Genomic DNA, 14,764 nt, shown 5'->3' on the forward strand with positions numbered 1-14,764 from the left:
GATTACTTTTGTTTCTTTTGAGCTCATCAAGTGCTGGATGCGAGCCTGCCTGTTTGTGACTATATGAACGATGACGTGCTACGTGGAACCATGGTTCCGCCGAAGAGAATTGAGTTTCACTAGCAGATGGGGCTGAGATTTCAGTTTCCCGGGGGTTTTACTCACCGCTGTGGACCATCTCAATAGCGGCAGTGTTCTGGACAAGAGAAGGATCGAGGAGGTGTAGGTACAAAAGCCAAGAAAAAGGAATTCAATTTAAATTGACTTAATACATAATTTTTTTTTTGAATTATACATAATTATTTAAATAAATTTTTAATCTTTTTATTACATTTAAATAAAACTCTTAAACTTTTATTTTAAATAAAAATATTTTCAACTGAAAAATAACAATTAATATTTCTGGCCCACGTGACTTTTGACTGGCAACTAACATGTCTTAATGGTGGATGAAAGTTATTAGGTGGCAAAATGACATGTCATGGTGGTGAGTCCCATAGTCACCCGACATGGAAATCACAAAATAAGATTTTTTTAAAAAAAATTTCTCTCATTCTCGTCTTTCTGTTAAATAGAATAATATTTTGAAAATATCATTTTCTCTAAATCTATAGAAAATTGAAAATATAAAAACCTTATACCCACAATGTTTTCCTTTAATATTTGAAAAAAAAATTATATTTTTGAATAACTACGTCGTTCGAAAGAAAGATGAGAATGAGAGGAATCAGATTTTTTTTTTTTTTATGATTCCGCTACCTACTAATGATTGGCTATGGAAGATTTTACTCACCACGTCAAAAATTATATTGATAAAAAGGGATAATTGTCAGATGACAAGAAAAATAAGACTGCATTTTTGATAATTTTAAAATTTTATTTGAATTAAAATAAAAAAATTAATTTTTTTAAAAATAATAAAAAATAAAAATTTATTTAAATTATTTATAGTTCAGTAGCTTTTTTAAAATTTTATTTTTTTTCAAAATTCTCATGCCTTTTTTGGGTGTAAATATTTTTTATTTTTACAAATAAACCCATTCTTAAATGCATTTATTTATTTGCAACCACATAAAGTATGAAGAACTATTATAAAAATGAGAATATATTGCTTGGACACTTTTGGTTTAAGCAATTCTTTCTCTTTTCCTTTCTTTAATATTTTTGAATTAATCATCATAATAATCCTGGAATGATCTCGAAATTGTTAAAATTTCCTCAAAGAATTCGAAAGCCTTGAAGCATTGTCAGATTGTCATGTCTTGAACAAATGGAGGAGACTGGGAAAAAAGAAGAGAAAAAGAAAATTGTGTAGCAGGAGAAGAGCATGTCTCCGAACTTGATACCATTTGTCTTGTTGTCTGGCGAATAAAGAGCACCACTTTGTAACTGAAAAAGCATCGAGCCTTTAGTTTTTTTCCGGGGGTCGCATGCTCTTGAAAAGGGCATAAGGTCTTTCATAAAATGGAGGTTTGACAACTTTGTGTGACTGCTGCAACATCTCAGCTTTTCATGGCTGGAGGATTATTAAGATTCCCCACAGTGCCATTGGTGTATCTATGTCTACCAGCTTTATCCCCCAACATTTAAGCAACACCCTATCCCTTACGTCATTTTTACCTTCGTCTTTAATCATTTGTGCATGTTTGGTAAGCCTTTTTATGATTTATCATCACCTCATTTCTCATCATCATGGATAAACATAGATGGAAAAAAAAGGGAAGAAAAAGAAGCTTTAGAGGTTTCAACTATACATGCTTCTCCCTATGCTGCATGAAGCTGCTTTATAGCTTGAATTATCACTTTCAAGGTCCAAGCACCAACGCTCCTAGATATGGGGGGTGAAAGCAGGAAGAGTACTGTGGGATCAAAATAAAGATTTTCACCCTGATAATTTTGATTCCAAGGCCTGCTAATAATCTCCTTCATCAGTTCTAGCAGCTGGTTGAAGTATTGTAACTCGTACTAGGTTAATCCAGTTGCAAAGCAGTTTTTCAAATGGCGGCAATTCTGTGAATCGTTTTTGGCTGTTCTGGAACAGCTTAGTTGTCCTCAAGCAGGGATACATCATGAACATTCTTATATATGCTTGACACAACGAAAGATTTCAGGTTCTTCATGGTATAATCCCAATCGGAAATCATCTAGGCTTGTATCATTTGTTTCCTAATGAACACACCTTATTTTGGCTAGGCCTTTGAACAGAGAAAAGTACAGAGTGGAGAAGTAGATAAAAGAGACAAATCACTGCGAATCTAGTTGCAGCAGAATCGAATAGATCCAACCTTTATCAGTAGGTTTTGGACTCCATAATCTGTCATGTTCTAGTAAAGCAGATTCCACTTTTATGTTCTCTGTAATGTTTCATGTATGCTTGTTTCCACTCGATTTGCTAAATGTGTAATTTGGTCAATTGTCTTCACCACTTTCTAGTTTCTAAAATGAAATAAATCTCCAAATGCAGGATCAAATGTGCAAGGAAATGCTTGACATTAATCTTATATCATAAGAGACTGAACCATACCTAGGAGTAGAGATCTTCAATTTTTTCATACAAACTTTGTTTCCTTTTTTTTTTTTGTTTTTCTCTTGGAAATGCATTACAAACTCTCTAACCCAAATAAAAAAGACAGAGAAAGACTCAAAAAGGATGGCATTTGTGTATACAGGAATTGACTGGACTAGTCAAAGATAATTAATCTGATTCATGAACTTCCATTTAACTCCCAATTTTAATCTTCTCTGTCTACAGCCTGAAGAAACAAAGATGACCAAAGTGTGCAAATGACACGATGACATATTTATGGTTGTAGTTAAGCCATGAGGGGAAACCCTGTAAGTTGAGACGAATCAAGGGCTGCGAGTGTGGTTGAAAGGGTGGTGTAGAGGAGCAGCCGCGGTGGCGTTGAGGCCGTGAGGTGGTGGTAAAGCTGGCATTGCTGGCGGTGGGCATTGGTAACATTTTGTGAAGAGCCCGAATGTGTCAATCTGGTGAATGAAATTTGTCATGCTCGCCCACCCACCGAATCCAAACCCAACAATCAGCACCCAAACCACTACAAAGATGTTGATCGCGTACGTCCCCACCCATCTCCCGAAGTACTTCGGTGGTTGCTCCACTGCATTCTGCATCACAGCCGTCCATGAAATCCAGCATGTTAATAATCATAGATGAATCAATGGATCAAACGGTCAATATGAGCCCAAATCTCGTGTTTGCATCTCACTGTTTTCGTGGGACTCGCATTAATTAGGGACCTACATCTTTTTCCAAAGTTCTTTTTGGTACCAGAAGATGAACCGTATCAAGAAAAGACAAGCTTTCTGCAGTACCCCCCAGATATGGGGAATCAGGTACGAACATGAACGTATTCTGGTTCACAGTTGCAGCACGAATCTCGTGCCTCTTGCAACAAAAATTAATTCCTTTTTCATGAAATAAGCAAAGGCAGATAATATTACTAACTCACAATGATCAAAATGCTGTCAAAAGATGTTCAGTGTTAAATCTAGAAGATTATCAGCTTAGGAGAAAGACCCGGGACTGGTCTGCTAGACTGTGACCACACGCTATCACCCTGCATTTCTCATCCTCAACACTTGGGTTTTATTAAATCAACAGTTAATGACATCAATTTTTAATTCTCTCACTTCTTCAGTCAAAGGTTTGACTCTGACGTAAAGCAGAACTTCTCAGATGTCTTGACAATGACTTTTCTTACTCTGATTAGCTAAGCTTTGAGGTTTGTTTAATTCCTAGTTGATCGCTTTTTAGGATGATGGATGGGAGTGTAATACCTCTCGGGCAGTGGCTGATCTGAAGGTGAAGATGTGGGCCAGGGCAGGAATGATGTAGACAGTGAAGCTAACGAGGAGGGATCCTACGGTAGAGTTGATGGGTCCAAAGAATGGGAAAATGATGGCCAAGAACCAAATTGGAATGACCACCGGCAATCTTGCTGCTGCTCTCTTGCACAGGCTCTTGCACTCATGCATCCCGATTGCTTTCTCCCATACAAAATAAAGTGGCGTGCTTGCAAACCCAAATGTTATGAACTGCACAATGCCCACCAAAATTATCATCGTTAAAATGAACAATTATCAATGTAGGATATGCATGGATGTACTAAAAATTAACTTCTGTCAATATAATAATGAATGTATACATGTATGTAGGTATGTATGATACAAAAAATGAAGTCATAGGCATGCCTGGTGGATAAGCATTAAAATGACAGCCATGTCTCTGAAGGGAGTTCTTGGGAGAAGAGAAAAAGCATTTGAGTGATTGAGAAGCATGTCTCCAAATGCCCAATAGACAGCAGCAGCCGAGGGAAGTGTCAGTGTCAGCACATACAGTGTGGCTAGCAGGTATATAGCCTTGAACTTCTGAGGCTTCCACATTGCGTGCATGATCTCCCTGCAACAAAGTTAATTTCTTCATTAATTAGCAAACCACTTGGTAGTATTAACTATGTACATCATTTCTCTTGTACTACACTATTAATATCAGGGCCTGGAAAAGGTCTGCTCGAGGCAGATTAATATTGGGTTTTAAGGCCTTAAAGCCACCGCTTTCATCTCCATGAGCTTTACGGGCTTTTTTCCTGTCTGTGGGTTGTGTTGGATTCACTGAACAAAGTGGACCCCCCGCCCCTGACCCCTCCTCATGATAAAAGCGAAAGCAAAGGAAAAAAGATCATTGGCTTTTCTACATTGAAAAGGAATACTAGGGTTTCCAAGAAGGAAGCAACTTTTTGCCTTCCACGCCTACAAAGGGCAATTTGGGGAATGAAAAGCTCCAATAATAGTTTTGCCTATACACTGTATACTAATATGAATGAAAGATATGTCAAGCTTTAAAGTATTTGAGAGAATTATGTGCTTTTGGACATGGATTGGTCATTAGATCTCCAATGGTCAGATTATGTCTGAAGAAGTAAGGCTCTGGTCATTTTCACAACAGCTTTTTTGCATTTATAATTCTCCACAGCAGATTATCAGCAAAGACCCAAGGCACAAATACATTAACTACACAATTTATTGACTTGAAAAAACATGGGCAGGTTTGTAGATAACGTTAAAGACACGGATTCTATAGATAAACTTGTCTTACACAGTAACAGCATGTCCCCCAAATGTGTAGAGAATGTTTGTGGCCCCGGTGAAGTACAGCACCAGCTTGGTCGGACCAGAATGCCGGACTCCCTCTACCTACATTTACAGGATTAATATCATTGATTATATATTATACTCATAAGCTTTATTATAATAAAACTTATATCAGTTTGCAATATTCATTCTTGACAGGAAATGGGACAACCAGGTTATCTCCTTTGACTGATTTCAAACCCAGCATTTGTGGGCCAAGCTGGCCATATATATGCTCAAGATTTTCATGTACAAAAAAGAAGAAAAAATATTCAGGCATCAAATATATATATATATATATATCTTGGGAAAGTTGTCGAGTTGACAAGTAAATGTGCTGTCATATTGATATTAACTTGATTTTGAATTGGCTCAACTCCTTAAAGTAGCTAAAATCTTCACGTGTTTAACTGATAAGTGAGAGTTAGTCAATTACCTGGCCATGGAGGAGGGAGGCAATGGTGAGATACCATGCAGTGTAGGTGGTCATGACAAGGCCAAGAAAGGACCAGATTCTGTAATTGTGGAATGAAGGAATAAAGACTGTGGTGGCACAACAAGCCCCAAAGATGTAAGTCCAAGTCCGCTTGTCCAGATTATCATTTATGTAATATATGTTGCTGCAACGTCAAAACAAAAGATACCCAACAGCAGGGAGATGGTTTTGTCAGGGTGCCAGGAGATGATGATTCCTTATTTATTTGGAGCCAACAATTTTAAATTGTGGATACAGATAAAGCAAATATAAGAGTCCGAGATGAGTAGGTACCTTGCACAAGCTATGAGTTGAATGACAGATCCAAACAGAAGAAAAGTGCAGTTAAATGCCAAACCCACGTTCCTCCAGTGTTTTCCAAGGAGTCCATCAAGAACCTCAAACCACTGTACAATTAACAGAGAAAGTTAATATTTTGAGATTAGAGAAAGAGGAGTCGCTTTTCAACATTTTCTTTCATGAAGTTGTTTGTTTAGAGTTCAAAAGTTAATTAACCTGAATGACATGGTTCCTGAAATCAACTTTTTCTCTTTCTTTTCTTGTTCTGTATTCTACATAGAGTATGCTAATGAGATAAGCTGTCCAGCTACCCAGCAACCCATAGAACAGCTGAAAGAGAATGCCAGAGAGCATCCCCAGCTGGGAAAATGAGTATGGCAATGTAAGCAACACTTGAGCCACCTGCAGAAATAAAGAAGAAACAAATTTTGAATCTCTGTCACATGTGCAAAACCACTGTTTCATAGGTAACAACTTAGTGGAAAAAGCAAAAGATGACAAACCTGATTAGAAGCACAGCTAAACCAGGCATCATAAACAGAACCACCATGCCAAAAGATCTTAGAAATCCTGCTTTTCATACCCTTAGGCTTCCCTTCAGTTTCCATCTCCACATAATTCCCAACAATCACAGTCTCCACCACCTTATCAGTTGCCATTGATCTCCTTCCTATCCTTAAAAAATTTCCTCCCCTTTTTCCCTCTCACTTCCTCACAGCCTTCAGCTCTCTGTTTTCTGCTTACTAATTCCCTATTGTTTTCCCTCTAACCGCAAACTGGGTAGTGTCCTTTCAATGGAAGAAGAGGATTGGTAGATAACAGGAGTGAAGGTGAAGAAAAGAGAAGAGATATGGAGGGTATATATATACAAAGGGGTTCTCGAATGGTGGGAGAAAGGCTGTGTTTGAAAGGTATTTTAGAGAGAGCGGTAACATTGGGAAGCGAGTAAAATCCTATGGTTTTTGAGCCCTTTTTTCTTTTGTAATTAAAAATTTTGTTTTTTAGCTAATTATTATATTAGTCTAATCTTACTTTACTAACAAAATAAAATGAATTCATTAGAGAGCGTGAGTGGCTTGTCCGCACGAGCGGGTCTCCCCTCTTCCCGAGCTTTCTATTACGTTTGTCACTCTACCTAATCTAACCTTTATTTTTCATCATAACTCTTAACATGCCATTTTCCTCTTAATTTTTGCTAATTAATGTAAGAGACCAAGGGTTTTTCCTAAAGAGTGGGTACTTTATAATGATTTCAATGTATCCAAAAAAAAAACTTAATATGATAATTATACGAATTACTTTTAAAACACTCGTTAAGTTCATTTTTTTAAATACTTAAGAGTAATCATTTCTATACATTTGGAATTTCATATTCAAATTTATATTTCGAAAACATATTGACTAACTTTTCCCCAATTGACCAAAGATGCCATATTTAATTACTAGCCCTGCATTTGCATTTGTATTGTTTTTGTTAATTATGAACACAAATTATATTATGGTATTAACTTTTATCAATAAGTATTTGAATAAATTACTTTATTTTGTAAGATTTTATCTTAATTAATGTCAAATTCATTAATATTTAAAATAAAAATTTTATTTGAAAATAATATATTTTGTAACATATATAAGTATTTTACCCCATCGTTTGCTCAATTTTTATAACTTTTTATGATTGAATGTGAAAATTTGTGAAGGGTTACTATGGCCAAAAGAAGAAAGCCAAATGTGGAATAAAATTGCAGAAGAAGAAGGCACATAGGGGGGAGACAAAATAATAATAATAATAATAAATGGAAATGGTAATAGCGAGGGAAGGAGCGAAGGGAAATAATAACAGAGTAGACCGCATGATTGCAGCCAAACGGGCGTGGTCGCTTTACAACAAGAAGAAAGCTGCTTTTATCACATGGCCATGGCTTTGTGGACTCGAGAATCCCTCCCCCCACCTCTAAGCCCAAACCCCAAAATTCCTTCTTCACAAATTCACATGGTAGTTATATTACTAGTATATTGTCAAGATATTCTTACCAACAAATTACTCTATATTATCTATAGCTTGCACTGAGGACATATATATATGACCAATACAGCAACTGTCCATCCCAGACTTGTTAGATCATGATTCATGTGCCCTTGGAAATACCATATCTTTCTTTTATTATCTGTTTTTGATATTTAATTCTACTTAATACCCTTTAATCTTAATTATTTTAATATAATGTGGAGTGGTTTTTATCTTTTAGCATGCTTATTTATTTATTTTGATAGGTACGGTTAAGAAGATACAAACATTCTCTCTTTTGGATTAAAGTGAATTGGAACTTAATTCCCGTCATCTTCAGCCATATCATCGTAATGTTGATGATAGTGGGCATAGAAGAGAGTAATGTTGTTGGAATTTTTGCTTTGAGATCATTGATGCTTGGCTTTGAACCAGACTGCTATAAAAAAAAAAAGGATTGGAAACAGGGGGAAAAAGTCAGGTTGGGGGAAAAGGTCTGGAAGTAAACTGATAAAAGGAAAAAACTACTGTGTGTATGATGATATTAACATGTATTTTTGGCTTGCGAGTAATAATAACCAAGTGTGCCTATTGCCATTATACCTACAAAATATCAAACTTCAAGGTGTCAGAAGAAAAAACAAAGGGACCCCAAGAGCAAGAATATTGAATTTTCCCTTGTGCAATTACTCTTAACAATCAGTCTTTTAAACTTTTTCTTGGCCCTGGTTTTCTTCTTGTTGAATTCGAACAACTAACCCAGAGAGATTATTGATTATCTCTCAAGCTATGATGTTAAAACATAATGAGTTTGTCTTTCTATAAATTAGTTATAAAAAGAAAAACCCTTCAAAGTTGTGTTGATATCATTAATGAAAACAAGAATTTCTAGGTCTCTGAAGAGGACAAAAAAAAAAAGAAAGCTTTTGTTTTGGTGCAGGGCAACATATTCATGGGCCCTGTTGGGCAGCACAGCCATTCCCTGCTAGATCGTGCTTTACAGCCACAGGGACCAGGAACATTCCCTCTGGAACCGGTCTCCTTGACCAGCTATAGTTAAGAGCATAGCACCAAATTGCTGCCTGCTGCTTGCTCTTTGTAACATAATCTTTGCCCTTCATCAATTTTCCATCAGGTTTCTTTCATTTATTTATCCATTTGGACTAATAATTAGAAGAATAAAAGGTTCTTCTTTTTCCTTTTTTTTCATCTCCGACTTCAGTTTGAAGTGAACTAGTTGTTAACAAAAGGTTTTGACGAGTGGATCACTGGGTTTGCTGCGAGTATTTCTGAAAGCAAATTTCAGTGGATAGTGACAGTCTCTCAGACAGAGTGATTCCTAGCACAAAATTTTGCAGACAACATTAGGGATAGTGCTAATTCATTGAAATGGTATGATAATGTTGATGAGACTCGACAGGGCATGCTAATTGTGCTGGAATTTGTCTTTTGGGTGCTGTACAAAGGTAAAATCATTCAATTCTTTGGTGATAATTCTGATTAACAAAAGGAAGAGAGACCTCCCACAAATGTTCAATTTCATGTCATCCTTGCTGTGAGTACACAGAGACAGAAGCACCGTTAATAATGCAGCATGAGAATTAATTCCAGCACGCCAGGCTACAGGCAAGGCAGGTCGAATTTGAATGCAACTTTAACAAAAATCATAAGTCAAAGCCTATGATGAACAATAATTCCCACAAATTATTGTTGAAATTTAATTGAGGGGTGCATAGAAAAATAAAATCTGTGTTTTCTGTCTTTTACAGCAGAAGACTAACATTAAATCATGATGCTGCTCATCAATGATATGTGTTCATATGTTCTGCTCTTTCAATGATGTGAAGCCAAAATCAAGACAACGCGTCTTGCTTTAAAAGAAACACCATTCAATGTGTCGTTGACGAGACAAAATTTATGCCCAAATTTAGTGAAAGATTTGATTAACAATGTTTTAAACTTTTACTCATGGTTCTTCTTCAGCAATGATTAAGGCTCCCAATGAGTCAAACTTCAGCCATTTCCTTCTCTGTGTGTCTTTCTCTCTCTCTCTGGGTCTTTTTGGGTGTTGATCAGAGAAGCATCTTTGCTTTGAGGTACATAAAGGAATAAATTTGGAATTGGGAACACTGCATTGACTTGGTGGTGTTGCAAAATGGATTCAATTTGTATGTCAACTCCATTAAGAGAAACTTGGGTCAGAACCTTCAATTTTCTAAACGAGTTATAATTGGAGTGACGGCCATTTATCAACAAACAACATGATGTTGGCTTTTCCTTTATGGCCTCCACTTTGGAAACAAATTCTAGGACTAAAAGAATCCTATATACTGAAAGAAAAATTTGTCATTGCCACCTTTTTTGTTCTTGTGTTACACAACTAAAGCTGGCATTTTTGGGGCCATCTCAAAGCACAAGAAAGCATTTCAATATGTTCTTTTTGGTGTTTATTGCCATTTGAATTTGACCCTATCTGTTGCAAGACTTGTACTTAGCAAAGTTGTCTCCCTGAATTCTTGTTACTAAATTTTGGGTATCCATTGCTTGGTGAGAAACCTGCAAAAATCCTAGTATTATGGTACAAGAAATATGGACTCAAATCTACTAGAGAAACATTGACAAACATAAACATTTATGCAAATACCCAACATTGGCTCGTAGCACTAAATTGAAAACCATTTTTCTTCAGTTCATCTTAAATTGCTTTATGACAATCTTGAATTCTAGGTGTACAAATTTTGATCAATAAATAAGTGAAGAAATGTTCTTTAGCTAAGGCCCAAGGTTTTCCCAGTTCAAGTTATGGAGGCCCAAATTTGACTGTAAATGACCAAGACCACAACCTTTCCGAACAAAAGTCGAGCATTTGAACGGCTAAGATCAGCTGATTAACACAAACGAATAAAACACATTCTCTAACGTGGCTACAGGTGATTGAGTCAGAAAGCGTCTCACCATTTATAGCCATAGGTACGCGCTACGTTTTGTTCAGGAGCAAACTCGGTCTCCTTTTCTTGTCTGTCAGCAGTTCTGTCTTTAAACTCCTAGCATGCGAACTCCAAGTCCCTGTCACCGAGCAGTTTGAACAAAGGTACTTCCAAAAGAAACCAACCTTTGTTCTCTGTTTGTTGGCTGAGAAAATATGCCTAGTAACCAAGAAAAAAGCTGTGCTTTACACCTTCAACTGATGGTGCTTTATTTTTCTTTTTTTGCATGGAAATATTTCTTAGTTCTTATTTCTGGGTTTTCATAGTTAGCCTTCTGATAGCCAATGATATACACAAAGCTTTCTGCATATTTATGAGCAATTTGGATTGTATTGTTTCTGTTATTAAAGTCTGGTTTAGATTATATTGATTGCTGAGCTTATCTTAGAGGATGGGGGCAGACAGCTCTCACAATGTCTTATTTTTTAAGATTTTTTCAATCTTTAGGAAACTGGTGGCTGATTGGAAGATCTTGGAATTTAAGTTACAATGCTGGTGGGCATCTGAGAAATTAATATAGGTTGTAATCTGTGATTCATTAGCTTCTTCACGCCTTGTTTCATAGCAAGTAGTATGATACTGATGAAACCTCATAATTATCTAAGTCAAACAGGGTTTCATTTGGATGAGCTTGAAGTTGGAACTTTGTTTTTAAGTTTGTTGCTATCTTAGTCAACACTAGTTTAACATTGTTTTGAGTATACACATAACACATCTTGTGATATTAAGTTTGGATCACTTGGGAAATATTACCAAATTTTTTTAGATATGAGATCATCTAAGTTTTGGAGCCTTAATGTGTATGGTTATTCCCTTAAAAGATGAATCCATTTTTTACATTGAACACAGGATTTCTGGAGATAAGTCGAATTTCTCTGTTCATTCTTACTAACACTTCTTCAAAGTTGAGAGTTAGGATTTCAAGTGAGGGCATGTGTTGCATATATGTTCCATTTGGTGATTGCTCTGGCACCTCATCATTGCATTACCAACTTGTTTGTTAATGACTTCAAAAAGAAAATTCTCTTGTATGTTCATGTTGTGTTTGGCATAAGAATCTAGTTCACATTAGTAGGGCAGTCGAATGCACCTATGGCAATACTTTGAATCCACTTGCATGAGGCACATAAGCTGAACCCAACTGTCTGATTAGTATGAATATGAAAGAAAAACTAGAGTAAAAATGTGAAGGAATTGAAGGTGAGGGATGAAGAATATCAGATGAGAGACAGCTTTAGCCATCGGTGATAATCACAAGTGCAGCGGTTGATGAACTTTCTAGGCAAGATGACAGTAAAACTTAAATTCCAAGTTTGGAGAAGAAAGCCACACAATTAAAGTAATAACAACTGGGTGCTTAGAGAAATCTCTCCTTACACCATAATTTGGGTAGACATTAATTAGCAATCTAGGACCTGGGATGTGGTTAACAATCATTGTTGACCTGTGAATTAACTATTGAATTTTTCTTTTGTGAATATTTGAATAACTGTCTAAACTACTTCCAAAGGAGACTGTTGATTAGAAACATCACTCTGTGTAACAGCTTAATTCTGTGGATATATCATTTATATTAGCATTTCTTCATATGTTTTTGTTTTTCAAACATTGGTTAAAGAAATCTTCACTACCTTTACTAACTCCCTGTTACCAAACAGGGTCCAGATGTCTGCCACACAGGAAGGAGTTCTAGGTAGAGCCAAAGCAGAATGGACCCCATCTCGTGATGCATATCTGGTTGAGATTTTAATTGAGCAGCATAATTGTGGAAGGACAGCGTATAATGAATTTAAGAATGAAGTGATTAGGTCCGTTACACGTGATTTTAACAAGAAGTTTGGCATGAATTTAGAAGAAAACCAAATAAAAAACCGTTACAATGTGATGAAGAAAGATTATGGTGTTGTTAAAACACTGCTTGCCCAGAATGGATTTGGCTGGGATGAAACTCGACAAATGGTAGTAGCCGATGATAAAGTTTGGGAGAACTATATTGCGGTATGTAACATCTTTTGAAAATTATCTTGAATTTAGTAGGGGAATCTTATAATTCATTGTTATAGGTACGAAGTGAAGCAAGACCTTTCCGACGCAAGAGCTTTCCCCTGTATAAACAAATGTCAATTATTTTTGAAGGTAAAATTTCTTTATGAGCTATGGAAAATACTATTTGGTCATAGTTGCTTTCTCATAAATCAATAAAGTATTGTTTGCTTTTATCACATTTGAGAGATTGGCCATTTTCATTAAAAGCATGAAACCTGCTGATACTTTTGTTGTATTTGAATTTTGCAAAGGTGGTGTGCACCAGCCTACTTACTTTGCAGAAGTGGTGTATGAAAGTGACTATATCCAAAGAACAATATTATTTTCTTTTTTGTTGTATCTGGTGCAGGTGAAAGAACTACCGGCAAATGCATTCCACATGGTGTTCCAATGATAACTGAAGAGGGAAATAGCAACACGGAGACAGTTCGATCTTCAGAGCCAACTAACCTACCTACACAAGTAGTTGAGGGTACCCTTGATTCTGATTCAATAATTCGTATAAGTGACAAACAAGCAAAGAAAAGAAAGTCTGTTGCTCCTAGAGCTTCAGCTCGTAACAAAAGGGTCTGCTATGATGCTGGTGAGACAATAGAGAATGCAATATATGACATGTTTTCAGCAGTCAAGTTCAAAGCTTTGCAAAGAGATGCATCAAATGAGAGAACATTATATCAGAAGTGTCTGGAGGAGTTGCAGCACTTAGAAGAATTGGACGATGATGAGTTTACAAAGTCTGTTAATGTTCTCAAAGAAGATAAAAATGCAATTGCATTTATTACAATTAAGGGGCCTCGGCGTTTGATTTGGTTGAGGTCTCTATGGCAAGAATCATGAACTGAAAAATTGAAATGCATTAGGAACTTGGCTTACTTCCATGCGCAAGTATTGTAATTCTTTTGTTGCAGGTGCACATGCATGTGCAAGTTCTTTTCCCTTGTGAATTAAGAGACTAGTTTGCCTTTTCTATTACCACTCATCAGAACTCACAGGCACCTGTTAGGCAATCTTTTTTATTTCATACGCTTCATTAGCGTTTGTTGCTTTGGTCTTTTCCGACACAGATATATCTTCCTTGCTAGTTGAACATTTGAAACATTTTAGCTTATGGATCTGCTTTTGAGCTTTCAGTTACAGTAATTTTTAGCGTATATGTATGCGTAAGCTTTAAGTAATTAAAACCAAGATTTTAGGCTTTACGTGCAACTACAGGCAGCAAATGGAGATCTCTACTCTAGACTCCTTTAGATGCAGTATATTCATGCAATTCAGACAACATCCTTGCTCTAATCATGTTCATGCCAATTCTGAATAAAATGCACAGCAAAAATTTTATCTGGTGAATTTCGTTTGGATACAAACCTAGTCAGTTTGAAGCTGATAGTCGCGTTACTCATTCCTAATAATCACTATCTTTGCATATAATCATCCATGGTAATACCTATGTTGCATCCATTCTTTGGCAAAACAGAGCATTAAAATATTACCATTCGATTGTACTGTTCCAGTGAAGAACAAGGTTCATTAATTTAGTAAGGTAGCGTTTGGTATGAGAGAAGTGAGAGCACATTTCTTGTAATATGTTTAATTAAATACATTGCAGTGTTTACATTGTAATAGATCACAGCAATGTAAGATTGCAATACAATTACTGCAATATAAGATTGCAATGCAATCACATTACAACCAAAGGATGTAATGCGATTATAATAAAAAATTAATGCAATTACATTACATTGCACTTATAATGTTCTAAACAATATTTTTATCCTTCAACTTTATTACCTTATTAAAAAT

The 14,764-nt window shown here is 36.1% G+C and overlaps 2 protein-coding genes across 3 annotated transcripts; one reads left to right on the forward strand and one right to left on the reverse strand.

The window, feature by feature from the left end:
• Positions 1-2,454: 2,454 nt before the first annotated feature.
• Positions 2,455-6,824, reverse strand: LOC110417589 (auxin transporter-like protein 5). Its single transcript, XM_021430019.2, has 8 exons — positions 6,430-6,824; positions 6,143-6,328; positions 5,921-6,033; positions 5,588-5,771; positions 5,117-5,214; positions 4,213-4,420; positions 3,799-4,056; positions 2,455-3,126 (listed from the first exon to the last, which is right to left on the reverse strand). The coding sequence occupies exons 1-8, from the start codon at positions 6,583-6,585 to the stop codon at positions 2,851-2,853; spliced, it is 1,479 nt and encodes a 492-aa protein (XP_021285694.1). The 5' UTR covers positions 6,586-6,824; the 3' UTR covers positions 2,455-2,850.
• Positions 6,825-10,921: 4,097 nt separating this feature from the next.
• On the forward strand, positions 10,922-14,039 carry LOC110418009 (uncharacterized). Of its 2 annotated transcripts, XM_021430629.2 has the most exons (5): positions 10,933-11,025; positions 11,369-11,441; positions 12,580-12,919; positions 12,985-13,057; positions 13,317-14,039. In XM_021430629.2, exons 3-5 carry the CDS (start codon positions 12,587-12,589, stop codon positions 13,802-13,804), a joined length of 894 nt encoding a protein of 297 aa, XP_021286304.1. In that variant the 5' UTR covers positions 10,933-11,025; positions 11,369-11,441; positions 12,580-12,586; the 3' UTR covers positions 13,805-14,039. The 2 variants fall into 2 exon arrangements, with proteins under 2 accessions (XP_021286303.1, XP_021286304.1); XM_021430628.2 differs by lacking the exon at positions 11,369-11,441 and having other exon boundaries at positions 10,922-11,025.
• The last annotated feature ends 725 nt before the right edge of the window (positions 14,040-14,764 follow it).

The sequence above is a fragment of the Theobroma umbraticum genome, unplaced genomic scaffold (assembly GCF_002168275.2).
Source record: "Theobroma umbraticum cultivar Fairchild unplaced genomic scaffold, ASM216827v3 scaffold_50.0, whole genome shotgun sequence".
NCBI lineage: Eukaryota > Viridiplantae > Streptophyta > Magnoliopsida > Malvales > Malvaceae > Theobroma > Theobroma umbraticum.

Excerpts from the sequence above, each read along its gene's own strand:
- LOC110417589 (XM_021430019.2), bottom strand. The coding sequence starts at position 6,585 with ATGGCAACTGATAAGGTGGTGGAGACTGTGATTGTTGGGAATTATGTG. Across the intron at positions 4,421-5,116 it reads GGGGGACATGCTGTTACTGT|GGAGATCATGCACGCAATGT; the intron begins GTAAGACAAGTT and ends ACTTTGTTGCAG. Across the intron at positions 3,127-3,798 it reads GATCAGCCACTGCCCGAGAG|AATGCAGTGGAGCAACCACC; the intron begins GTATTACACTCC and ends GCTGTGATGCAG.
- LOC110418009 (XM_021430628.2), top strand. The coding sequence starts at position 12,587 with ATGTCTGCCACACAGGAAGGAGTTCTAGGTAGAGCCAAAGCAGAATGG. Across the intron at positions 12,920-12,984 it reads TTTGGGAGAACTATATTGCG|GTACGAAGTGAAGCAAGACC; the intron begins GTATGTAACATC and ends TCATTGTTATAG. Across the intron at positions 13,058-13,316 it reads AATGTCAATTATTTTTGAAG|GTGAAAGAACTACCGGCAAA; the intron begins GTAAAATTTCTT and ends TATCTGGTGCAG.